This window comes from Hippichthys cyanospilos, chromosome 9 (genome assembly GCF_059441005.1).
Source record: "Hippichthys cyanospilos isolate Australia breed blue-spotted pipefish chromosome 9, RoL_Hcya_1.0, whole genome shotgun sequence".
Classification (NCBI taxonomy): Eukaryota; Metazoa; Chordata; class Actinopteri; order Syngnathiformes; family Syngnathidae; genus Hippichthys; species Hippichthys cyanospilos.
The window spans coordinates 7,931,938-7,958,176 of NC_142377.1; the positions used below are offsets into that span (position 1 = coordinate 7,931,938).

The 26,239-nt window shown below is 42.2% G+C and overlaps 1 protein-coding gene across 4 annotated transcripts in view; it reads left to right on the forward strand.

The window, feature by feature from the left end:
* arhgap46a (Rho GTPase activating protein 46a) overlaps positions 1–26,239 on the forward strand; it is a 39,003-nt gene that overhangs the window by 11,399 nt on the left and 1,365 nt on the right. For 2 of the 4 annotated variants that reach the window (XM_088424068.1, XM_088424067.1), the window contains exons 2-9: positions 5,506–5,982; positions 15,365–16,781; positions 19,341–20,001; positions 20,158–20,250; positions 23,591–23,664; positions 25,083–25,282; positions 25,774–25,865; positions 25,941–26,110. In XM_088424068.1, coding sequence (XP_088280194.1) covers positions 5,506–5,982; positions 15,365–16,781; positions 19,341–20,001; positions 20,158–20,250; positions 23,591–23,664; positions 25,083–25,282; positions 25,774–25,865; positions 25,941–26,110 — 3,184 coding nt within the window. Of the gene's footprint in view, positions 1–5,505; positions 5,983–13,836; positions 14,077–15,364; positions 16,782–19,340; positions 20,002–20,157; positions 20,251–23,590; positions 23,665–25,082; positions 25,283–25,773; positions 25,866–25,940; positions 26,111–26,239 lie in introns of those variants that run through there. The other 2 variants (XM_088424069.1, XM_088424070.1) reach the window with 2 other exon arrangements.

Here is a 26,239-nt window from a genome sequence, read left to right on the forward strand (position 1 = left end):
GAACGGCAACTGTGTCAGACTGTGAGCATCAATTGTGTTTTAGCTCCAAATCTTTGAGAGAATCTTTTCTGTCCTTTCAACGTCTTGATTGAAATCTGCAAGTTGCAGTGCTGGGCAGTGACACAAGTTTTCATGTTGGCTCGTTTCAAGTGACTGTATTGTCCGGTCCTCTTGTGTTTACTGCAGCTGGGAAAAGTGCCAGTTACATTTTGGCATTGACGTGGAACAATGGGGCAGATTCCATCAGCTATATGCTGTTGTTTCCTTTACACTGGGGGACCTGCTCTCATTTCCAGTTATTTTTGGAGCTGACTATCACTCGCGGATGATAGATGGAGAAATCTGGCCCGTTAGGTTTGGAAAGAGCAAGGTGGCTAGCGATTAATTGGCACTTATATCGTCTTTTTTTTTTTTTTTTTGTCTTTCTTGCTCTTTATGCCAGTCGGACCCCAAGGCGGACTTCTTTGTGCATTTATCAGGCTTTATTTTTAGTTGCTACCAAGTAAGTGACCACAGCAAGCACAAGCTTCTCCTTGACCCAGAAAGACAAAGGCCCTGTGTATTCCACAAGTGCAAAGTCCAACTGAGGCTGGATTTCTTACATTTCAAAATCTGTGGATAACAACTATCTGTGTGCTATGACCCTTGGATAGTTCTAAAAGTTTCTTCAAGGGTTTTAATGCAGTGCATTAATCGCTAAAACGGCAACGTATCGATAATCAAATCAACATTAATGATTTTCATGATTAATCCTTTACCGACTTAAAATTGTCCAAATCCTCAGAATTTCAGTTTTCTGACGAGTATCACAGTTTCTTTTTAATTACCGTAAACAAACTACTAAATATCAGTGCTGAATCAAAAACAAACATTTCCAAAGCTTTCAAAATGCTCTTATTTGGGAAAAAAACTTTCCAAAATGTTTATTTGGATTTTTCTGGCGTCTTGCGGCGCAAACCAATAATAATATAATGAAAAATTGACCATAGTTTATTTTCTGCATTGCCTACTTTTAAAAAAAAAAAAAAAAAAATATATATATATATATATATATATATATATATATATATATATATATATATATATATATATATATATATATTTTTTTTTTTTTTTTTTTTTGCAGCGAAAAGTGGAAGATACGGCCACAAAAAAAAATCTGTTTTCAGCAGTCATTCTGTAGTACTAAACTTATCAAACATTTGTTAAATTCTTTGATTTATTAAAAAATAAATCTTGTAGAAAATAATGTATCCTGATTTTAAGTCTTTTTTAACATAAACGTTTGTAGCTTGTGCATAATTTTTGAAATTTTACAACTTATTGAATCCCAAAGACCTATTTTGAGTATTTTACTAGTAGAGTTCAATCTTTTGTAGTATTTATTCATTCATTTATTGGAAAGTGTTAATGGAAAAGAGTAACATAGTAACTATTGTAAATATTGCGAACTACTCGTCCAGCATTCTACCTCTTGCAAAATAACAACAACGCTATTTTAAGTCGAAGCAATCGTGATCGAGAACTTGTGTGACAAATCTCCGTCTTTCAGTTCAACAACTGTGTGCAATAAGTTTAATTTTAGATCAATAGAGAACATTTCTGTCAGAGATTCGCTGAGCTGGTGCGGACTGCATTCCAAACCATTTATGAACATTTTCAGGGGAAGGCTGGCTGCCACGGTACAGTGGAGTTTTGCTCTCTCTACTTTTATGCCTTTTTCAGTCCGAAATGACTTTTTCTCAGTATTCCGAAAACCTCATCAAGAATGAATGAATAACAATGGCTTTTGCTGTGCTCCCTCATTTGAGTTAATTATGAGCGATTACATTTTGATTGCATCGTGTCATTGTGCACTGACAAACGGAAAAATGTGTATCCAGTTGTTTCTACACGATGCATGTAATGGGCTTCTTTCAAGTCAAGTAGTCCCTCAAGTGACGTTTCAGGAATTTCTGGACCTGAACCGGACCGTCTTCCTGCTTATCTGCTCGAGTCAACAAAGCCCAGCAGGTTCACACTTTGCTCAAAAATGCCGTTTATTTTTCTAGGGGGAACAGTCCTCATGCAAGCACAACAGCTTGCGCGAGGGAAACGCTCAGCCTCGGCCTCGGCCGTTGACCCCCAAAGCTCGGCTTCCTGTTGGCTGTTTGGGACGCTGTCAGGGATGTTGAATTCACTGACGTTTCCTCAGTGTCATCACAGCGAGGAATTCGAAGATGCAGCGGAAGACGCAGTATGGGGCACACGCCTCTTTGGCTTAGTTGGAGACAAACATGGGAACGTTCTATATAGATAGATTGGGTTACTTGCATTTCAATGGCCATTTAAAGGGGCCATAACATTAAAAGTCAACTATTTAGAAGATATGGCTTGAAGAAAACCCATGACTCCAGAAGCATTTCGTTCCTTCTACTCATCCCCGTAGCGCCCATACAAGAGTAAATTACACGGCGACCTTATCCACATACTTTAGTTTCCTTTTTTTTTTTTTTCCCGGAGTTGAGGAGGTGAGAATTTGCACCGAGTCGGTCAGGTAAACAGCAGCGTTTCATTGACTAGCTAATGTAGAAAATACACAAGTGGCCAAAATGAGTGTTTGGAGTACATAGCCGGACAATCAGAGTCAGTAGTAAATACGTTTTGGGTTCCCACGTGGACTGATTTGATTGGAGGAGCGTTTGTTACTAAGAGCGGTGTATTGACGGCACTTTGCTTTTGAATGTCAGTAAAACGCCTGTTTTTGGCCCCGTTATTCGCGCTTTTGAAATAGTCTTGTCAGGATGAGATGTCAAGATGATGAATAGATGCATCTTTCGTGGGCCTCCGGCATTGAACGCAACATGAAAGGGAAGAAGCAGACACACGGTAAGAGGTGTGGTCTCTGTAAACAATGCACTTTACTTCCTGGTTAGAAAGATTGGTCCCTCAAAACTTATATTTAATAAGACGTTAAATTGCCAATGTGCCAAATGTAATATATGCACACATTACACTGTGGAAAGTATAAAATATCTTTTTATCGGCCGTTTAAGTGGGTTGAACTTACTGTATACAATTCTCAATAAACAGGCAGAAGTGATTCAAATTCTGCCCGGAATTTGGATGTGGGCAGCTTGATTCTGAAAACGTCACAAGCATTGAATTGTTTCCTGATTGTGTTTGCCGCGTCCAACTGTCATTTAAAACAGTGAGGCAAATTCAGTGAGGCAAAATTTCCAATTTTTAATGTGTCTTTGTTGTCTGTGTATTTCTATGATGTGTATATATAATCTGTCACTTTAGACTGGTCACATTGGCAAGTTCTCAATGCTTTTTTTTAAATCCTTATTTGGTTTCGAGTCCTTGCTCCGATAAGAGGTTGGATTTCATGCATTTTTAAACATTCTCTTTACGCTGCCATATCCAAATGTAAAAATGCTTGGTAAAAAAAAAAGGTTGCAAAATAAATTTGTGGACATGGTGTTTTCCCCAGTTGCACAATTAAAAGGTGGCATAAAAAAACAACGTGCACATTGAGGAGCAGAAGGTCAGGGCTGTTTTTGTTGGTGTGTGGGATAAGAGCAGATGGTCTCCCAGTGGAGAGAAGGCAGACACATGGATGGAAAGTGTGACGGACACTCCTACATCCTCTCTTTTGTTAGTTGCAACCAAAATATGTCTTCTAATTTGTTTACTTGGTGAACAGGTACGGATAAGTCACTCCAAGCTTTCCTGTTAAAATAGATGAAAATCTTGCTGCTGGATCGTATTTTTGGGAGGACTTTATGTTGACTATTAAGCTTAGTTGAAAACATGCAACAGGAGCCGTAACAGAACAAAGCGGCACTGCACATACTTTTCTGTTATGTAGTAAATGGCATTAGGCACGGTCTGTTAACATTGTCGAATGTTTACCGCGGTGGTAAAGAGTCAAGGTTATAATAATCGCTAATGCTGTCTATAACCAGTAATGAGCGTTTTTTTTTCTCTTTCTTTTTTCTTTTTTGCTTAATCTAACAAAGAAGGTGTTTAAACAGCATAAAATGATTTGCTGTTTGCAGACTTGACTGAACTGGCCGCCTCTTTGAAAATAATTAGATAGCAAACACTGATTTTTTTCTTTGCTGGAAGACATGACACATTTGCGTGTCAAAACCAATAAATACGCTGAATTTTGATGATGTGACCCACTTCTGGGAGATGATTGGACGAAGCGTCACCAATTGAGATGATTGGATGAAGCGTTAGCTATTGAAAACAAATTGTTGCTTAGCACGCTCTTATAAGATGGCTCTCAAAACGCGAAAGTTATCATTTTTGATTAAATACACAAATTTATGCTCAAGCTAGTCAAACGAACTTGCTTATTTGTAAAATATTAATGGCTCCAAGTGATAACGTTCCATGTTATTTTGAAACCATACCACATCACTAATTTAGAGGATTTTTCTCAGTCCAGTGTGCCTCCCAGTGGACATTCATTGAAGTGCATTGCAGTGTCTTAAAAATAGCTCAGCGGTGACGGGGCACTAAGAATAATTAAAGAAAAACAAGAATGTTAATGTGTTTGTTTATTCTTTTATTTTTGTACTATACGTGACACATTTCCTCATGTACCAAATATTCAGTATTGTGACCAATCACAGGCATTTCACATCAAAGGCCAGGCATCGAAAGAAGTCACCAGGAGCTGAAATTTCACCCAAGTGGTGACAACGTTCTAGATGGCACGACCACTTAGTTATCGCGCTACCAGGAATATGTCATGAAATACAAAGAGAAGGATATGGTCCATAGTCTGCGTTTATGTCCATTTTCATGGCTTATCTGTGCCCTTTGTATTTTTCTAGAACTTGGGTTTTCCCCTTCTCTAGTTTCAGTATTTTAACTTTTGGGCCGCGCTACTGTCTCATTTTTGTTGTGTACATGTATTTTGCTGAGTTGGCTGTTGTTCCTCTGTGATTGTAGCGAAGCGCAGTGGTTTTTGTGTTAGCAGCACTCTGCCCCGTACGTTTATCTTTTGTGCCCTGCGGATTCTATGCCTGCTGGCTCGCTGGGCGTGCGGCCACCTGTCACCTTAATTCAGGACAAACACACAAGCGCCATCACTACACTGTTGCCTAGTAGCTTCCAAATAAATGACATCACTCCAAGCATGTACACGTGCAGGTAGAGCTCACACATTTTTTTGTTTGTTTGCTACATGGGTATTTGGAAACAATGGAAGCCTTCACTCGAGGGACACTCCTACAAGATGGGGGCACCAAGAAGGAATGAATTTGAATATGGACTTGGTTACAACTCCTGCCGTCTTTCGTCGATCGTCACGCCGGGAGCCAATCACGTGTCTTGTAGGAGTGCCCATTTCTTGTGGGAGTGCCTCTTTAAAATGGTGGTTTTTCACTTTTCGCGGGGGGGTTTCGTTCCCCATTAACTGCGAAAAACGAGGGAACACTGTAACGTCTGTTGTAAATGTCCAATTTACAATAATAAAAGGCACTTATCATATTTGTTTTCATCCAGCTCTGATTGGGTGGAGATCCTGGAGCCGCGCTCGCGCGAGCGCATGTACGTGAACTTGACCACCGGCGAATGTGGCTGGGATCCCCCTCGAGGCGCTCCCGTTCGCCAAGCAGATGGTAACCAGTGGTGGGAGCTCTTTGACCCCCAAAGTGGCCGCTTCTACTACTACAACTCCACGGGGCGCCGTACGGTCTGGCATCGGCCGCAGGGGGCAGATATCGTGCCCCTCTCCCAGCTTCAGGCAATGAAGCGCTGCACCGAGGCCAAGCAGGCGGCCGTCAGCGTGGAGAGGCAGCAGCACGGGACCACGGGGAGTCTCAGCAGTGTCGGGAGCCAGGGCCCGTGCACCTCACTCCCTGAGCAAGATGGGGACAACCCCGAGACAATTAAAGTGGCTCCCAACCCAGAGCTGGACCCTGCAGTGGATGTCAGATCACAAGCAGACGGATGTGGCAACGAACACAAAGAACCGCAGAGGTAAGCCCAGATAAGACTCCAGTCGTCTGCACACTAAGTGGAGTGGGAATTGCGGTTTATCATTCGTGGATCGGCTTTCCAGGGGAAATTGTGATGCTAGAATGTGGTCATAATTGCTCTCAAATGTTTCTGAAATGAGAACTCCAAGCGTTATTTTGACATTTGACCAGTTGGGTCAATCTCAAACTGTGTTTCCATTTGCCGTCACTTATCTAGCAGTTCCATATGTTCTTTGCTTTCATTTCTCCGTGAACCAAATTCAACTCTATCAGCAAATGGCTACCAAATGCTGGGAATGCTCGGTTATACTGTACATATTTGGGACGGATCGATTATCGGTCGGGCCCATCATCGGGGCTAATATTCCCCATATTGGTGCATTTCAGCATCAGCCTATTTTATTAATATTACGGTTGGTAAATTATGCTTCTAATAAGCCTGCCCTGCACTTCTCTAGTTCACTGGCCTTGCTCCAGCACGGTACCGCCCATAGCAGCCTCTGATTGGTTAACAGTACAGGAGCTAGAGCCAATGGTTAGCAGTGCAGGAGCTAGAGCCAATCAGTAGTGAAAGCCATATATGGCTTTATGCCCCACTATTTTTTTTTTTTTCAGATTCAGAATAAGCTGTAACCTGTATTAACCTGGTAGAAAGCAAACATCTGTTTTAAGTTGGTTTAAATGGCTTTTTTTGTTCATGTTAAAAGGGATACAATCTCATAAATGATCTCATTTAAAGTCACTGCAGCGAACGGGGGGGCAGGCAAACGTTCTCTCTTTCCTTGGGGGCCTTTGCAACAAATAATTGAGAAGCACTGGTTTAAAGAGGGTAGTAGAAGTTAAGTCTTAGAGTCTGTATTAAAAAATGTTCCCTTTTACCGCAATAAATATCCCTTGATTCCTTGAAATGAATATCGGCTTTAAATATCGATTCCCTACCTCCTGGACTAGCGGTAATCTGCGTCGGCCCAGACTGAAAAATGCTTACCGTCGATATCACGTACATATCGCGGAGCGCAACTTTGGCCTCTGATGCAGAACGGCCCCCGAACAGTAAGTCACTGAAGGATCCCATCATATGCTTCACGTTGTGGCCTCGTCTTAACCACCATCTCCTCCCTTTTAGATTCCGCGCATGCCACTTGTGTTTCGTCTGGCAAACGGCCCATCGCAACCCTCCTTGTGTCCTTCTGTGTGCTGACCGGCAGCCTGAGCTGCTCCGCTCCACTGCTATTTTATTTTCCTAAAACAAATCTAAGCTCCGGGCCATCAAAAGACTGTAAAGGCCTCTTAAGTATGAGCGTCTGTGCGGTTACACGAGAGGCAAGCGAGAGAGCGTTGCCTGCGATTAATAACAAGGCGAGCCGCTACATTCCAGCTGCATACAAACAAGGCAAGGCCGCTACATTTTCAAAGGACGCGCCATGGTGACTTTGGCGCGTTCACGCTCATGAGTTTCTCCGGCCTTATCATTTAGGATTACAGGGAATTACAGGATGAACTAATTGCTTAGTCATGTCTTCGTAATGGAGACTTTGCTGTGTATCATGTATGGAGGATTAAAACTACCCGCTGGGTTCCACTTTGCCCTGGTGACTCCAACTTTCCCAGAACTCCTTCTGTAAATTCCTAAAAAAAAAAAAAAAAGAAGAATGGTCAGCTGTGTTCGTCAGAAACTGACCAGTGTTTTGCCCGCCAGGGCTCGATACCATATTTCACCAATATGCTCACTAGACTTGGCCCGTAATTAGGAAACATCGCAAGATAAGCCAAAAGAAATGTGACAGCTCAAAACGGATGAAAATTAACATTAAGACAATCCTGTCATCAGTCAGGGCTTCACATACCGTATATTACGCACTACAAGGCGCACCAAAAGATAACGGTGTGCCATATAATCCAGTGCGCCTCATACATAAGTCATACATAAGCATAAGTCTTGAGTTTTCATTTTTGTTGGATGAAAAAAAATAAATAACTTGGCCTTGGATGAAAAAAAATAAATAAATAACTTGGCCATGTAACTTCTTTGTTTTACCTCTGCATTTCAGTTCAAATGTATTTTTTACAATTACTTGTATATAACACTCTGTTTGAAATTTTGATACATGATACATACTCCAATTTTTAAGTGATTTATATGGGGGCAAGGCGCAACTTTTTAAATCAACAAAACAATATATTTTAAGGTTTTTGGCTGCAATTTAAAAAATTAAGTTACATAAGTTTAATATTGAATTGAAACATAATTATATTCTTTTAAACTTTTGCTTCGTCGTGGCATTAATCTAAACAGCCTTTAATGTAACCACAAGTTTTTTTTTTTCCCCCATTTCTCAGATAGTGCTTTCCACAAATCATCTTTTTATTCTTGTTTTCTGAATGAAAAGTTTAACTTATCTGATTGTTTTGTTGGCATTCGAGGGGATGGATAACTCAACCAGCCACTATTGTAGCTTCTATTCTATGCACCTTATAATGCAGTGCGCCTTCTATATGAAAACAGTTTTGAAATAGGGCATTTATTGAAAGCCCGCCTTATAACCTGGTGTGCCTAATAGTTTTTTTGCCTCTCACCATCCATCCATATTGTAAGCTTTGATTACCATGGCACAAGTGTGTGTGTTTGGGCTTTTGCAGACCATGCTTGAGGAGAGCAGCACAAGCTGACTCAAGGCACTTTAGTGTAAAACGGCCTGTTGTTCAAGTGGGTCGCGGTACACTTTTGTCATATGGACAAGTCATGGGTGTATAATGAACCGCTAAGAACAACAAAGGCTCACTCTCAAAACCCATGGCTTCAAATCTCTAGCTCAACGTAAAGCTTTCTCTTTAGCAGAAAGACATTGCATGACTGAACCATGTGACAAATCTCTTGTATATTACAATCCGGCATTATTCTCGACTAACTCATGGATAACTGGCTAACCTCGAGATTTCTTTTAGAATTCTTATCACAGTAAGTTGAGAGGATTTTTCATCCAGTGCCAGCCTATTTTAGATTCTCAAGCCAAACACAAAAAAAAATGTAAAAAATATACATAAATAGTTACCTCGGTATTGAATTTCTGGACTCCTTTAAAAAACGTATAAATACGTCTTTGGGAGTGAATGTTCAGCAAAGGTGTCAAATGTCAAAACAAGACTGGGTACGCTCCATGTGCTCAAGTTTGTCTGGAAATGAGTCATGTAGAAGTAATCAGCAGGCTCATTGAGGAAACAAGGGGGTGTTTTACGGGTTTGATAACGTTCTTAATGAGTCACGTTTTGTCAACATGTACAGTATACAGAGGAACTTTAGTGCTTTTCATCTGCCGACGCGCTTAAGGATACGACCGCCGCCTTTTATGTTCACTGGAAGGACTCGTTTAATCTCTCAGCCTCTGGTGTGGTTAGCTCATTTTCTGCTTTTTCCACATTATGTTTTGCGAGTCTGCCTATAATGGCCAATTACATTTCCTTTTTTCTCTCTCCTGTGACACATGTCAGTTTGCCCTATAAGAGACTGTTTTGTTTTTTGTTTTTTTTAATCTTCATCAGATGGTTTCTATTGTCCACTTTTAAGTTTTAAATTTAGATTATGTAGCAACTATTCTACATGGAACTAGGACTGCAGCTATTAGATATTTTGGTATTAGAATATCATATATATATATATATATATATATATATATATATATATATATATATTTATATATATATATATATATATATATATATATATATATATATATATATATATATATATACATACATCACCTATATCATTTAATTTTAGATAATATAATTTTTTGGACGGAAATTTGAACAGCAGAGTATTTTACTATGTTAATAACCTCTGAGGTTCCAGACAAATATCCTTTATGAAACGAAATGATGTCAAAACCACAGTTGTGATTTTTGCTGGCTGTAACAACACATTCAAACAAGTCTGATTGGTTAAAAAAGTGATCAGTAGGAACGGCAACTGGTTCAGTTGAGCCATTGACAGGTATTAACTTATTAACTTTTGAAAAGTGGCAGTTGAGTGCTGCTAGCTGCTAACACTGCAAGCATCTGATACTACTTGCCGCTGCTAGCGCGCTAACGTTGGATCAGCCGCTAATCGCTTGCAACATGTGATTAAGCCCCCTCAGTTAGCATAATTAGCAATCACTTCTGGAGTCTATTTCAAAATAAAAGTTTTACCAAGGCTTTAATATCCATATGTTATCTGGAAAAGTTCATTTTGAAGTTGCAGCGGTTAGCTTGACTTCTACCTGACGTATGCTAAATAAATGGGTAGCAAAGGCAAAAAAAAAAAAACACTTTTTTTGTAAACTGCGTTTCTCAAATTACTGACTCTCATTCCTACATGGGCTTTTATTTATTAATAGCTCTCCTCTATTTCTGGATTGCACTGTTGTTCAGACTCTGGGCCTATTTTTGAACGACGAACGGCATGACGTAATCGAGCTATTGGTCTTTAACATTGCTGGAGATACACTTTCAAATAGCAGAGGTGGGTCCCCCGGGTTTTGCTTCCTCCAAACAGTTCAATATGATCCTGCGACCCCCGAGTAGCCAGAGCCAAAGATATGCACAGCTGGTAGACATCTTGGCTCAAATGGAGGTGTGTCACTTCAGCTGTTGCGTGACAGGTGCTTCTCAGGAGATGTTTTCAACAAGGAAAAAGCAGCCGCAAATATTTTATTTAAAAAAATAAGACGACTGGACTCATCAAAATGCTTTTATTTTCCACTTTGGTTCTCGCACGTCCATAGCCTTGATCCCATTGGCCATCTCTCTCAGATGTTCGTGCAGCAGACGCCTGGCCTGTACAAAATTCATTTCCTCTTTTCTTTTTAGCCAATGTTAATAATAACTCCTGTTTTTCCAGACACTATTCCCACCATGTATTTTTGAAAATCCCCTTTTATCTCTTTAAAAAAAAAAAAAAAAACGATACACTGTATGCGTTGGCGACGGGCTGAAATTTTGTTCCTTCACTCTTCAGGAGACCCCAAAATAACATACGTTTGTTCAACCATTAGCATTGCATCATCAAAGTAGTATTTCACACTTTAGATTGATTGATAATTTGTAAAAACACAAATAGACCAATAGAGAGAGAACAAATCAGTGATTTGCTACCCCTTTCTCTCGCTAAATATTTCATATAATCGGTTTAATCTCGAGCTCTGAAAATTGCATTGATAATGCATAGGACTGAACAATATAATGGCACGGCATGATGTATAGATGAGTCACCATAGCACACTTTAGCATTAAGTTGCGTAATGTTCTTATTCATTTGCTCCTAATTTGAAAAGAATAACCTACTGTTCCTGTCATGGTATTAAGAACTAAACCAGATCAAGGAAAATAAGGATTCACTAAGGAATGCTATTACACATCTTAGCAATAATTTGATTTGTGTTTCAATTTGTGTTCCAATTAATTTGCTCTTAATTTGAAAAGAAAAATGTACTCTTCCTGTCACACACATTTAAAAAAATTGGAAAAATAAAGGCATATTATAATTTGCAAAGAACTCACCATCGCACACTTTAGCAATACTTTGTTCCAATCAATTTGCTCTTAGTTTGGACACTACACACTACAACACACTAACAAGAAGTTGATTCATGTTCCAATTATTTGCTCTTAATTTGAAAGAATATGTACTGCTGCTTTCACAGCATTAAAAACTTAAAGGCATAGAATGATTTACAAAGGGGTCATTTACACAATTTTAGTAGTAAGTAGCTTCTTATTCCAATTAATTTACTTTTATTTTGAAACTAAATATGCTGCATACTGTTGCTGTCACAGCATCTGTGAGATGACCTTTATCTCCGGAATATGGCTGCTACATTTAGGCTGCAAGAAAAAACAAATTCCAATTCAGTTTCGATGACCTTTCAGAGCTTGACGTGAGCATGTGATATACCTTTATGCATCAGAGAAGTCTAAGATGAAATGAAGTTAGAGGCCCTTTGGGAAACCCGCATAGTAATCTGATTGGCTTCACAGGCAGCAAATCAACTTAACAGTCAGCAAATTTCAGTTAGGCTTAGCAGCTCTGGTGCCTCACACCCGCACGGTCTCAGAGATAGCCAGCTTGGTTTACAAACTCGGTCTATGGTTTATTTGGTGTTGTTGAGCATTTTCGAGCAACTCTTAGGCTTAAAGTTTGGGGTCCGGCTTGGGGCCGCTGCTCCCCCACCTTGCCGCCTTTCGGCCGTTGCCGCTTGCCGAGGCGTCTCCGTGACGATGGCACAGCCGCGCATTGTGCGAGACTCCCCACTCAGCCACGGAGGCCACTTGAAAGAGATCCGTGGAATGCCAGCCTTCTCACTCATTCCCTTGCCGCACTCTCCCACGACTAATCCCCACCCCTTCTCATTTACACATGCCCTTAACGTCCCCTTGTGTCTCGGGTCACCCACACATTTGTCTCCAGTTTCTCACTAGTTGGATTTTCTCACATCATAGTTTTTTTTTTTATTCTTCTTCTTATTATTATTATTTCAGGAATTTATAGTTACACTTTTGACCCCCAAAATGGTTGTTCTTGATTTATAGTAATGAAAATATGCATATAGTAGTATACTTAATAATGAAATTCTGGTCAAATGCGTTTTTTTATGGAGAGGAGCTGACACAGGAGCTAATACAAGGCAATTGAGCACTGCATGCTTATTTTGCCACCAGGGGGCAATCTCTTGGTACACAAAGGGAGACAGAAGACGACGCTATCAAAATATTTAATTTTTGAATTTGAACTGCGATTTTACTCGCCACCAGATAAACAACTCTCCGCTAGTAAACATAATCAGGTATGTTATGGTTGTGTTGGTGCAGTATTCTAATCGATTTTCGGCTCTTGCTGCTCTCATTTCTAAATGTGTAGGTATAGTATCTTCAATATGTGTTGAAGGCATGATGTTGCTGTAACCAGTCAGTTTGGCAAAAACAAAGTTTTAAATAAAACCTACAGCTTTTGTCTTATAGTCCAGTACAGCCCACACATGACAAAATAATTTTATGTTAAATTTTTGTTGGTGGGTTTATAGGCTGAAAAGCACTTAAAAATGAGCATTTTCAAAATATTCTTTAGTGAAAATGTGCTTTAACCAAGCAAAATGTTATGTATATTTGTATGTTTAGCCAAAGCAAATTGAATCATGAAGCTTAGGATTTCTCACCCGAAATGTCTGTTGATTGTATTCCTGCAGGAAGCTGGTGTTATGATAAGTTGATTTGTTTGCACATAAGAAAGGGGAATTTGCTTGTAGTCCTCTGGCGCGTGAGGTCTGCTCGCATACTGACGCCAAGTCGTCAGCCGTGTGTTTACTGCCAGGGTGGGAATAACTCATGTCATGTTTGTCTCACCTCATAGATCTCGACATGACCACGGTGACGAAACGTAGCGCGCTTCAAAGAGTACAAACAATGTCTCGTCAATGTCACGGCTGTCCCTCATCGTCCCCCTATAAATGCAATGTCACACTTACTTGTGACAAACAAACAGTGGTGATTTGGATGGAGCCCCGTTAGATCTTCTCGTTTTCACGCATGTCTGCGCCCTTTTGTGTATTAGCTAGTAAACTGTCTTAATTGGTGTCTGCGAAGATAGGACTTTGGTGCCGTCCCCGCAGTTTTGGTGAGGTGCCAGGTGCTGTGCGCCCAGCTGTTTCTAGGCCTCACTTAAACGCCGGGTCTGTGCGAGCGTTTGAAGACAAGAGCCAATCAAACTCCTGAAGTGGTGTGACTCAAGCTGTGGGCCAAGAGAGAACACCAGTGAGAGAAGCTTAGTTTTAGCTAGGAGGGCTTAAAGGAAGTTTGCCGTTGGACTTTGGACCTCTGGGGGATTGTTTCAGCATTGTTCCAGGGTTGTGGGAAGGAGCGGGGGGGTTCACTTTGCCTCATTCCCCGCCTCCCTTTGCGTCCTCTTCCTGCCGTTACGGCCCATTTCCCAACGGATTCTTAGTGCTCTTGGAAAACGAGAAACTTTGCTGTGATTTTGTACCTGCACGTTTGGTTTAGCACGACAGGAGGTGATCAACTTTGGGATAATTAATCAAATCAGTGTTGAGGGAAGAGTATTAAGGTAAGTGTGTCTTCCACTTATGACCTTGTCGATGCTTATCGTACGTATGTCGCGTCACATGTTTATTCCTCACGCCTAATCAGCTTTAGCTCGCGGTTTGAACTGAACTGAATAATTGGTTTAAGGGGTGTGTTGAATGATAAATCTTCATTTCAGGGTAAGATTTTACGACAAGCGCACAAAAGCAGCAAGTCCAGATTGCTGGTCGTTTGTTCAGCTGCTCAACCAAAAGGAGAAGAATTAACCTTTAGACCTAAGCTAAGGAAATATACTGCGATTCTGACTTGTCCAGAGGTCACCCTTTCTATATTGAATTAATAATTTTAATTTGCTGACAGCATCGTATTTTTTAGATTATAAACCATGCCAAATTATAAGGCACACCAACAGAAATTTGCATAAAACGTATTGTTGTCATGTATGGGCCACAACAGACTGCAGGTTGTGACATCGGATATTTACGCATAAATATGGTACATGGAAGTTCTATTTTTTTTTTAAATGGCAGGTTACAACATGTCTTCAACACATACTGAACAGAGAATTATTTTGTCATATGTAGGCTGTACTGGACTATAAGACAAAAGCTGTAGGTTTTATTGAAAACTTTAGTTTTTTTTCCAAACTGACTGGTTACAGCAACATCATGCCTTCAACACAGATTGAAGATACCTGCACATTTAGAAATAAGAGCAGCACCGTTATTGATCAATTGTTAGAATACTGCACCAAAACAACAATAACATGCCTGATGTGTTTACTAATGGAGAGCAGTTCAAACTCTAAATCAATACTTGTATAGCGTCTTCTTTTGTTTCCCTTTGTTTAGAGGGAGATTGCACCCTGGTGGCTAGTCAAAAAATAAATAAAAAATAAACACACATAGATATTCTGCACTGGACTCTAAGCCGCTGGGTTCAAAGCTTGAGACAAAGTAGCTTCTTACACTCCGAAATTTCTGATAGGTTTACATGCTTTAAAACTGATTTAAAGTCAGTACGGATTATTATTGCCGCAACATTTTGTACAGGATTTATTTATGAATAAATCAAACCTGGATGATGTCTTGAAAAAAAATATATTGGTCTATGTCTTGATTGTTTCTTTTTATTCCAGAATATTTATTCTATTTCTTGTTCATATGTATTTAATATGCACCAATGGGAGCAGCACGCTCAAATTTGTTGTCATTGTTTTGTTGATAAGCAATAAAGGCACTGTATTCTATTCTACTCTATTGCATTCTGTTTATCACTGACATGTTACTTTGCGCCTGTCTTTCCCTCAGGGACGCGCCTCAAAGATGGCAGCCAACGCCAGGTTCTAAGGCAGCAATGCTGGTAAAAGTGAGCAGCATGAATCGGAGCCAGCCGAGCCCAGCGCCGCAACAGCAACAACTCATCCAGCACAGTGCGCTCAACAAAACCAACACTTGCGCCCAACACCCATCCAACACCAAGGCCCAAGGAGGATGCTTAGGCTCCACCCAGGCATATAAGACCGCCCCCTCTGGCAAAATGTCAGCCGACCCCCGCCAGGCCCATCACCTGAGAAAAGCCAGCAACGGCAGCTTTTGTTTAGTCACGTCGGACGGCGCTCAAGCTAGCCCGCACATCCAGAGGTCGCAGAGCAGCACGCCGCGTCCGGTGTCCCCCCAGTATGCCTGCGGGGCCCCAATCTATGACGAGCCAGTCACAGACTGCCCCATTTATGACGAACCCCCGATAGACATGGAGGTGGAAGGTGCGCATCTTTTCATTGGGCAACAACCGCCTCGCCCCACTCCCTCCCATAGTCTCCAGAAACCCAGACTTCTCCAGCACCCCGGCCCGTCTCTTCCAGGTTCCAGGCACAGGAGAAATCCCTCCGCCTCGGACTACAGCCCAGCTGGTCTGGAGTGCATCAAGCATATGATCAACGTGGACCCCAAGCAGCTCCTCGCCGGCTCCCCAGTTCTTCCGCGTACCCCCTCGCCGACATCCCGGCAGGACGCGGTCCCCGCCCAGCCCCAGTCGCAGGCTCACTCTTTGCCCCAAGTCCGAGGTCAGTCGCGGGACCGGGAAACGGGAGCCCCGGGTCCGAGCTCACTGGATAAGAAGCAGAACTGGCGAGTCCTGGAGGCCACGGTGCAGCGCGCCATGGAGGCGCGGCACAGTCGGCAGAGCAGCCAAGCTTCGCAGGACTTCGCCTCGTCCACGCCTCAGGCCACGGCGAACTACCAAGACTCGGGCTACTCCACCGGGCCCTCGCCCAGTTTGCGAAGGAAGAGCAGAAGAAGGATGGGAGCCGGCGGCGCGGGAGGCAGGCCCGGCTCCGTCGGCAGCAGCGGAGAGCTGTGCGCCCTCAACGAAAGGCTCATGGCCGAGATGAGGGAGGTAGTAAGTCGCTCCAACACCATGAGGGAAATGAGAGGCGGGCCGGATCAGGAACTAGGCGAGAAAGCGCTCGCGTCCCGTACGCGCTCCCCCGTAGACTCGCTAAGGTGGTACGGGGGAGGAGGCGGGGTGTCGGCCGCCAAGTGCTCGTCTCGAGAGGACGTCGCCGGGGGTTCCCGCTCGCTCGCTAAGGCGGGTAACGCTGCTGTGAGTCTTCTAGAGATACCAGGAAGACAGAAAAGGACGTATGAGAAAGTTGATACCTTGGAAATGAGCATGACAAGCCAGGCCAGCTTGTCTTCACCTGAGACTCCGGGTCCACCCTCCCAGGTAAGCCTCCTCGTTGTTAAGTTCACCCAATGCACGCATTCATGTTAGGGACTGGGACTCTCCGCGCTTCGCTTCTGACCTCCAGGTTCATGGCTGAATCTCACTTAAAATCCACAAACGTTGTTACGCCTCAATTGTCAGGACTCAGGCTTTTAAAGTATATTTAAAAAGAAGCATTAATGCAGAAACCTTTTAGAAATATGATGTTATGCAAATATTTCAGGAGCTTAATTTTGCAATGCGTAGGCTATTTTAATTTTATTATCCTAAAAATCCAGTCTCCCCATAACAAAATGGATCATTCCCTAACCCCTCACATTCCAGCTCGCACCACCTGTCTGTCATTTTTAAGCACTGTTTAAAATGAAGTTAGAGATTTTTTTTTATTATTATTATTTACAATAGAACTGTACTATGCTACCAAAGAACACTATCTTGACAATTTGATGTGCACAAATGTGTCTATAATTGGGTTTCTGCAGGTATCCGCAAATCAAATTTAATTCTTCTTAATACGGTGACAGGAACATGTTTCTTTTCAACTTAAGAGCAAATTAATTGGAACAGCAAGCAGTAGTCGTGACTTGGCTGGACAAATATTTTGATGCACGAGAGGACTGGTTCTCAGCTTCTTTTGATGGCGCCCCCTAACCAGTGTAAAGTGTGTTTGGACGTAAATTAAAAAGACTTAAAACAGAGTATCTGATTCTGATTTATCTAATTTGGGAACTGCATTTGCTGTGGTCTCTCACAGCGTATTTTATTCAGCAACTCCAGAAGATAAATTGTGTGACTGTTTTATTTTCGGCTCGTCTTCCAACTTATTTGCTCGTCATTTGAAAAGAAAAAGGGCTTTTTCAAATTAAGAGCGCACCGATTGGGACATGAAACAACTTCTTGTTAAAATGTGTGAGATTGTGACTCATTTGCAATCTCCTTGGCTTAAAAAAGAACCACCGTGTTGGAGAGTATATAGGATTTTTGTTGCCGCCACCAAATATCTCCCGAATTGGCAAGCTGCATCCCAAGCATTACCTGCCATCATCCATCTGCCCGACTCTGTCGGTACTTTATAGTCGTACGCCAGCTCTGCGCTCGGACATTTGGGGCCCGCGCCAAAGCTGAGATTCAGGACACGGCCTCCCTTATTCAGGAAGGAGGGACGCTGCGGCCCATATGCTCCAAGTTTGGCAACGAAAAATAGTTGAAGAGACATACAAGCATGGAACCTTATTGGCCTAAAAGCAGCAGGCCTTACTAAGTATGTCCTGGAATTTTACTCAGACCTGCTGGCAAATCGCTCACACACACACACACACACACACACACACACACACACACACACCAAGCGACTATAAGGTCATGGCTCACTAGTTACAAGATTGATGAATGCCGTATTTTCCCTCTCTGTTATTGCCGTCAGACCTTTGATTGACCTTGTTCAACTGAAAACGTTTAAACATCAGCCATTTCCACCAAACCATGAATAATTCATTTTTTTTATGAGCTATGCCTTTTTCCACAGCGTAATGTAAAAGGTTCTTCAGCTTTTGTCCCTTTTATCCAATGTAACTTTCTCAATAGGAATTCAAAAGTGCTCGAGTTTACCGAGACACTAACGAAAGTTTGAAAGCAGTTTGACATATGTGACGTGAAAGGTTGATGGAAAAAACAATTTATGGGCAAAAATGTTTGCAATAGTGAATAATTATGCATGTTTTTAATAAAGTTAGATATCTTTTAATCCTCCCAAAAGTGCGTGTATTTTCTAAATAGAGCTTTTCTTCATTTGTTGTGGTCTTCAAATATAAATTTTGGTGCCAAAAAGAATTCCATTCCAAATTTGTTCTTTCTAAAAGCTAGCATTTATTGCCAATGGTGGCTATAGACATCAAAGCTCCTTTTTACTGGGTTAGCAGTGAATGAGTTTTTGTAAAATGTTCATTCTGCCCAGATAAAAGGATGAATGGTCGTTAATTTGTATTTTTGAAATGAATGTTTTTTTTTTTTTAAATCTACAAAAGTTTGAGTGTATTCAAATAAGAGAACAACTGTGACAAAATTATAAACTGTCTGGTGGGAGGTTTGACTGCTTTGAAACGTGAACAATAAACAAAGAAGTATCTTGCAAAAGAGCAATAAAAAAATAGGTTTTCATTTTCTATATTAATTATTAATTTTTAATGTATTGTTCAATTTGTGTGAACTTACTGTTTCGACTGCATTTCACCATGGACAAAAGTGGGCAGTCTCATTTAAAAGGGGAAAGATTGATGAACTACTACTATTGATGAACTACTGTAATTAGAAAAACATATACAGTATAATAGAAAACAAAGGTTAAAGAATAACGTAACTGATCTAGCATTTGTAATTATTTGTTTTTCTACGCCGCAACAGAAAAAAAGTCGAAACAAATGTCACCTTCTGCAGGTGTGATTTAGGAACGTAACCCTCACGATAACCGAAGGAACGCTGTATTAATTCTCTCCGGAAACGACAATAGGAATACCAAAAGAATCCATCCGACTCTCACGTTCACGTCACCTTCCCTCGCAGGTGAGCACCCTTGAACTCCAATCTCAGCTGGACGGCAGAAAGAAAGACGCGGCGGACGTGCGCAGCGCTTCCCTGGGCCCGCACCGGCCCGCCGACCACGACAAGCGAGAAGGTCCCGAGGGAGCCAAAGCCGCCGAATCGCCCTACCGGTTCCCCTACGCCACGCTGCGGCAGCCGCCGCCCCCGGACGAAGGCATGGAGGACTGGGCCAGCAAGCACCTCAACATGCACACGCAGGGCCTGTTCCGCCGCCGCGTCTCCATCGCCAACATGCTGTCTTGGAACCGAGGCTCCATCAAGAAGCCCATGCTGGTCACGAGCGACCGCGCCGTCAGGAAGGAGGCTTGCGAGATGTTCAAGCTGGTGCAGGCCTACATGGGGGACAGGCCGTCCCGTCTGGACCGCCGCCACTGCGCCCTGCTCATCGTCACCAAGTGCTGGGACACGCAAGGCCTGCGGGACGAATTGTACGTGCAGCTGGTGAGGCAGACCACGGGCAACGCCAGCCCCAGGAGCCTGGCGGCGGGCTGGGAGCTGATGGCCGTCAGCTTGGCCTTCTTCGCCCCCTCGCCCAAGTTCCGCTGTTACCTGGAGGGCTACATCCAGAGACACGCCGAGCCCACCAGCGACAAGAAATGTGAGTCTCAGACCGAGCAGCAGGGTGGGTCGCCTTCTTAACCTTAGCCTTCTAAAAGTGGCGTCAAAGTCTCCCGCTCACCTCTGCGTACTTGTCGTCGAGCGGATGGACCTTTCGAGAGGTGGGCGGATGGGATCCGGTCCAAGACGGAAGTATTAACGCCGCGGTCTCTCTTTTCAGTGACTCGGTTCATATTGGAGCAGCAGGAACTGAAACTGAAGAAGAATTCCAAATCGAGGAAAAAGCGGAAACAAAACACAGATGAGGAAGAAGGTAATTCTAACTTCATCTGCTGCCGGTTTTTCCCGTCAAATTCCTCTTTGGCGCTTTGAGCCCCGTCATTGGTTTTCTGCTCCGGTTATCCGTCTCGTAGTAAATGTAATTGCAAATCTTAGTGTTTTTCCGTTCCATGACAGGGACACGGTACATGTTCCTTTCAAAAGTAAGAGCAAATTCATTGGAACATGGAGCAAGGTATTGCTAAATTTGGTGTAGTGACAAATAGGTGAACATTGTCTTCATTTGTAAGTTTTATACAAAAGCGTCGTGACACAATTTTCTGAAAAGATTTTGTCATTCAAGTACCCACTGAACAGTGCAAAGCATTTTTGGATGGAAAGGGGAAAAAAATAACTTAAAACCTGAGTGGTCCATCTGCGTCTGATATATTACACCTTAGAATTACATTGTGGTTTGTGGTGTATTTTATTCAGCGACTCCAGAAGAAAAAACTGACTGACTTTTTGACTCATCTGATGTAAAATTGTCACTAATGACAATGTTGACTACAACATCATTTAGCGCTAGGTTGGTTCATCTTCCAATTAATTTGCTCTCAATTTGAAATAAAACCTGTATCGTTCCTTTCGGTCGATAACAAGGCATTAAATTAGATGCGGCGCCTGTTAAAATCTCGTACCTTCCTTCACGCACCCCTATTTGAGAACATCTACTCGAGAGAGAGAGAGACCCCTTTAAAGCGGGATGGAAAACGATGCTGGATGAGATTCGTCAGAGGCCATGACCATGTGCCGCGTGCGCAGACTCGTCGAATGACTTTCACAGAACATTCGATCGGGGGAAAAAAAGAGTAGGATGAAAATGTTTGAGGGATCTGTTTGCTATCAGTGGCCTGTTTTGTGAATCATATCAGTGGTCTGGGCCGCCTCATCAGCACGCGGCCCCCCCCCCCCTTAGAGGAACCCACACGGCCAGCTGTGACGATGATGTCATCGTAGGACCACAGTCATCTCTGCAGTAGCCTCACACATTTTACTAGAGTGACTCATACGCTCTGCTCTAGCCTCTCTCCAAAGTCATGAAGTTATAAGAACACTCATCAGAGGATCCCTTCAATGACTCGGACCACTAACCAGAAATGCCGCCATGATAAAAATGGCATGAAGAGCTCTATTGATAGAGGAGTCGCGGGGGAAATAAATTGGCCGGGAATGTATGAACAGGGGGTCGTTTTGTTTTCGCTTGCAGTTTCGTAAACAAGCGCCAGACGAAACCAAATACACCTTCTCACGCTCTCTCCCGAGCTTCTGTATTTGACCGTAATTCCCCAAATATATGACACACCTGTGTGTTGGACGCAGCTTTAATTTTAGGGTCCAATTCTGGTATTTTCTGTTAGCGTGTATAATACGCACCAACAGTTTGGCGGTAATGTAAAAATTTTAGCAAAACAAAATAAATCTCATCTATGTAAATTCTTGTTCATATCCGCAAGTTATATATTTCTTGCAAGTTAAGTGTGGCTCAGATTTCCAACATTGTGAGCGGGCAGTTGAACGCCTCGCCAGTGTAACGTTGAATGCGCTCCAAGTAGTCGTTTTTTCCACTTCGTTTTACCATAAATATCCAAAGTTGCGCACGATCCGTGTTCTGCCAAGTTTACGATTATGTGTGTATGAACAAAAGACAGCAATAAATAAACGAGTAAAATGGGATACCTTTCCACGTTCACTTACTGGTGCACTCAGCTCATTCAATCCCAAAGACACATTTTTGAGTTTTTTTGATTGATTTATTTATTTTAAGAGTCCAGGCATCCAGCTACTTTTTTCCTAAATGAATTAATTACTGTAGTAATTAATTTGTTTTTTCTCTAAATAATCTATTACTTGTGCACTTTAGGACCTAATGTAATTCTTACTTTAGTACTTAAATACCTAAATCCTCAACCTTAATCATTCAGTCAATAAATACTTGTATTACTTTAGTTCTTAATTATCTAAAGTAATTGATTACCTACTACCAGCTGTTTTTAGACACCCCCCCCCCCATTAGCAAAATACTTGGGAATTGAAAAACATACCTGGAATTGAATGCCTGCTCTCAAAAACAAAATAAACAACAAAAACACGTCTTTGGGATTGAATGAGTTAATTGAATCAGATGAAGTCATAACTTTAATATAATATAATAATATCCCTGTGTGTGAACAAGGATGGAATCTGCCCAGTTCTTCCTCGAATGGTGTCCAATTGAAAAAAAAAAAAAAAGTTTTTTTAGTTGCCGTTTGGCCTTCATATCGGGGTGAAAAAAAATGTGTCTCATATTTGGGGAATTACGGTAGTTAATTTGAGCTCAAGCCATATGCCAACAGGTGTTTTGCTTCGCTTGGTACAGTTTGTCCACTCCGGATCCCAACGAGTTCACACCGGATCTCTGCGGACTTTGGTTGCCTGGTAGCAGTTTTCACGCGCTTGATTTCAAATATAGAACAGCAGCAGCTTTCAACTCCTTCCTCACAGCAACACGCACGTTTGAGTTTCTCCTCTCCGAGATCGCCCAACTAGACGTAATTACCGTACCAGGGATGAGTCAGATTAGCGACGCTGTCGATAGGGCAGCGCGGGAGTCACCTGTTTCCTATAAATCTAGTCGGGATTTGTCTAAAGGGGCATGCTGGAACACGTTAGCTACTCTTGAACATCGCATCAGCGAGCGTGTCCATCTGGCCGCGCTTCATGTGTCTCTTGCCGATTCCGGGACAGGCAAACGTTCAGCGTAAACTGATCTGATATATAGCTTCGCGTTCTATTGCTACATTTTGACCCAAGAAAGTCAAAGTCAAGGTTTTCATTTTTGGCAACTCGCATATAGCTCTCCCCCCCCAGGGCAGATTGTCTGACAGTCTGTACAGCAGCCCGAAAAAAAAAAAAATCAATTCTAGCCTTCCAGTAGTTGTGAGGAGTGAGTTTTCCATTCATCTCGTAATTTTTCACGTGTATACGCTGATGAATCATCCGAACTTTGGGTTTGGAGGCGGATCCCGCCTCCAAAGCTTTTGTCGAACAGCCGTAAATCTTCTCTCAAGCTGACAGTTCAGACGGGCCTCCTCTAATCCCCATATGCCAGAATCACATTGTCAACATGTCTCCAGTTACCACTCCCAGCCGCCGTTAACCACTTTGACATTTGTGGGGGAAATTACGAGATTTTGTGGGAACAAGTTTTTAATCACGTTTTTGTTGGGTTTTTTTTTTTCATTTTTGCTCAACTGAAAGGGTTATACTTGGGATAAGAGCACAACAACACTTTTTGACAGTACTACGTTATGCTTTAGTGCTCTGTCTTTTTTTGTTTATTTGTTTAATAACAGGTCTGCCTGTCAGCACCTACGCCAAGTTCTGCCATCGGAAGCTTCAAAAGGTGGCCATCACGGGAGGGAAAAAGGTAAAACAGCGCCATCTGAAAGGTCTCGCACTGAGATCTCAGGTTTCTTTAGGATAAAGTTTTTCCAGTTGTAAATCACTCTTCATAGGACATAAATTGTTCCAGAGGAGGACTACATTTGTAAAGTGTCTTAATAAAGGTGTGTGGCGCTCCTGGATCAAAGTACACGAAGATAAACGGCACCTTTTAAAATCAATTTATCAATTCCGGGGGCAAGTATACAATTTCCTCTGGGTTTTTTTTTTTTCCGTAAGAGTAGCCAGAAAATCTTTGGGTTGCACATCAATACTTAAAAAGTCCTAGTTGCAGGATATCATGATAGATTTTAGCATTAAAGCACTTTTGTTATAAACCAGCCAGGAGAAAACTTTCAGAGTTAAGGAAATACCTACTGTTATTCTTTGATTTATTGCGTTATATTTAATGTTACTAATGATATAGTGAGCATAGACTGAACAGTACAGTTAGCATCTAGAGTTGTGTTATGAATATGTAAGGCCTAACGTGTACTATTCTGCCCTTGCTACGTCCCCACAGTAGCTAGCAGGAAATTAGCATTTTTAGTCACAGTAGATGACTCAAAGGTGTAAGACTAACAAAAAAAAACCTCAAAGCGCTATTGTAAGATAAAGTACAACAAAATGATGCACTCCACTTGTCTGCTATATGATAAACTGCAGTCGAAGCTAGCATGCTTGCGTTCGCGAGCTAAAGTGCTAAAATCGGGCTTAAATGCTATCTTTGAACTTGATGTTAATCGCCAGTTATCCTATTGTAAAATAAGAACAAAATGTGTCTATTAAAGGAGTCACTAACTTGATGCTAGTTATTTTAAATGCTAGTTTTAAGCAAACACTTCTAGCGTCTTGCTTATATTAGCTTCCAACCGACAAAACCCATTGCTCTTTTACTACATATCACAGAACATTTACAGTATATACACGTCATGCGTAGGTTCCTTTCAAATCGCTCAACAGGAAATGCCCGGTATGCCTTTCACAATAAAACGTACCTTTTATAAACTAGCAACTCTATAAAACACAAACGCTTTATGGCTCTCCAGGAACCAGAGTATGTACATTTATTGTCACCAAAATAACTTCTTTGGAATAGTAAAACTAACATCTATAGCGGCCGGCAAAATCATAGGGGTGGCGCCTCTGCAAATACGTAACTCGCAATTGTAGAGTTCGGCTTTCGTTACCGTGACAACCGGGGCAGACGAAGCAAGCCGCAACTCGACTCAAATCACATCAGTCATCTTTTAGTCAGACCTGATTCCATCGTAGAGAGCGATGCAATTCCGGGTACTTTGACACAGGTAGACGAATAAACCCGGTGCGGTCGCGGAGCCGTCGTTGCTATAACGGCTACTGACGCAGGTCATAAATGCGCCATTCTTTTTTGTTGCCTCGCAGGGGCTCCGTAAGCCCACGTTGGAGGAGGTGGACCACAGCCGACGGGCCATCATCACCCCCTCCCTGTTTGGTAGCTCCTTGGAGGAAGTCATGGAGCGGCAGAGCGAACTTTTCCCAGACAGGAAATTACCCTGGGTCCAAGTTCAACTCTCCCAGTATGTTCTGGCTCTGGGCGGGGCTCAGACAGAGGGCATCTTTCGGTAAGACGCCGCAAATCGGCCAATGGCGCGCCTCCACTTGAGCAGTGGGACACTTCAGGAAATTTGAAGGGGATCTTTTTGTTTTTGTGTATGAACGATTGAGTGTGTATCAACAAATGTGTGCGTGTGGCCTGTGAGATCCGCTCACATCAAAGCGGCCATGTCTGACTCGTGAGAAATGTACTGTTTAATATGATAGACTATAATGTGTGTTTACATTATTACTCAAGCTCGTGAGCATGTGGGACCCACTCAGCTGTATGTTTGTTTATGGATTTCTCCAAACGTATAAACTTTTTCTCCTATTGATACATCCCATTATTACCCTCGATTTTTTTTCTTCGTTGTGTTCTTTGCCCGCTTGTAGTGTAGTTAATTGTTTTGCTTTCAAAGCACTATATAGGATAATAGGGGAGACGGTACTGGTGGAAGTAGGGCTCCCTCTTGTGGACAGTTAGTGTAACTGACAAGTTGGTTTTCATACTCCACAGAGTGCCTGGAGACATCGACGAAGTCAATGCGTTGAAGTTGCAAGTCGACCAGTGGAGGATTCCTGAGAATCTGTCCGACCCAAACGTTCCAGGTGAGGAAGATTCCATTTCATGTGACTTTTTTCGGGTGTCTGTGTGTGTAGCTAATGCAAATGTGTCTCCACCAGCTTCTCTGATGAAGCTGTGGTATCGAGAGCTGGAGGAACCGCTCATCCCCATGAACTTCTATAAACAGTGCGTCAACAACTGCGACGACCCAGTGGCGGCCATTGCCGTGGTTCAGTCTTTGCCTGAGCTCAGCAGGCTGGTGCTCTTCTACTTCATCCACTTCCTACAGGTAAACGATGCACACAAGCATGTAGGGGGAAAGAAATACTTGGGTAATTAAAATAGTTTGTTGCTAAAACGAATGCCGAGAGCCGTCTAATGACTTTTCACAGACAGTTTAAAAGACATAAATGACCCA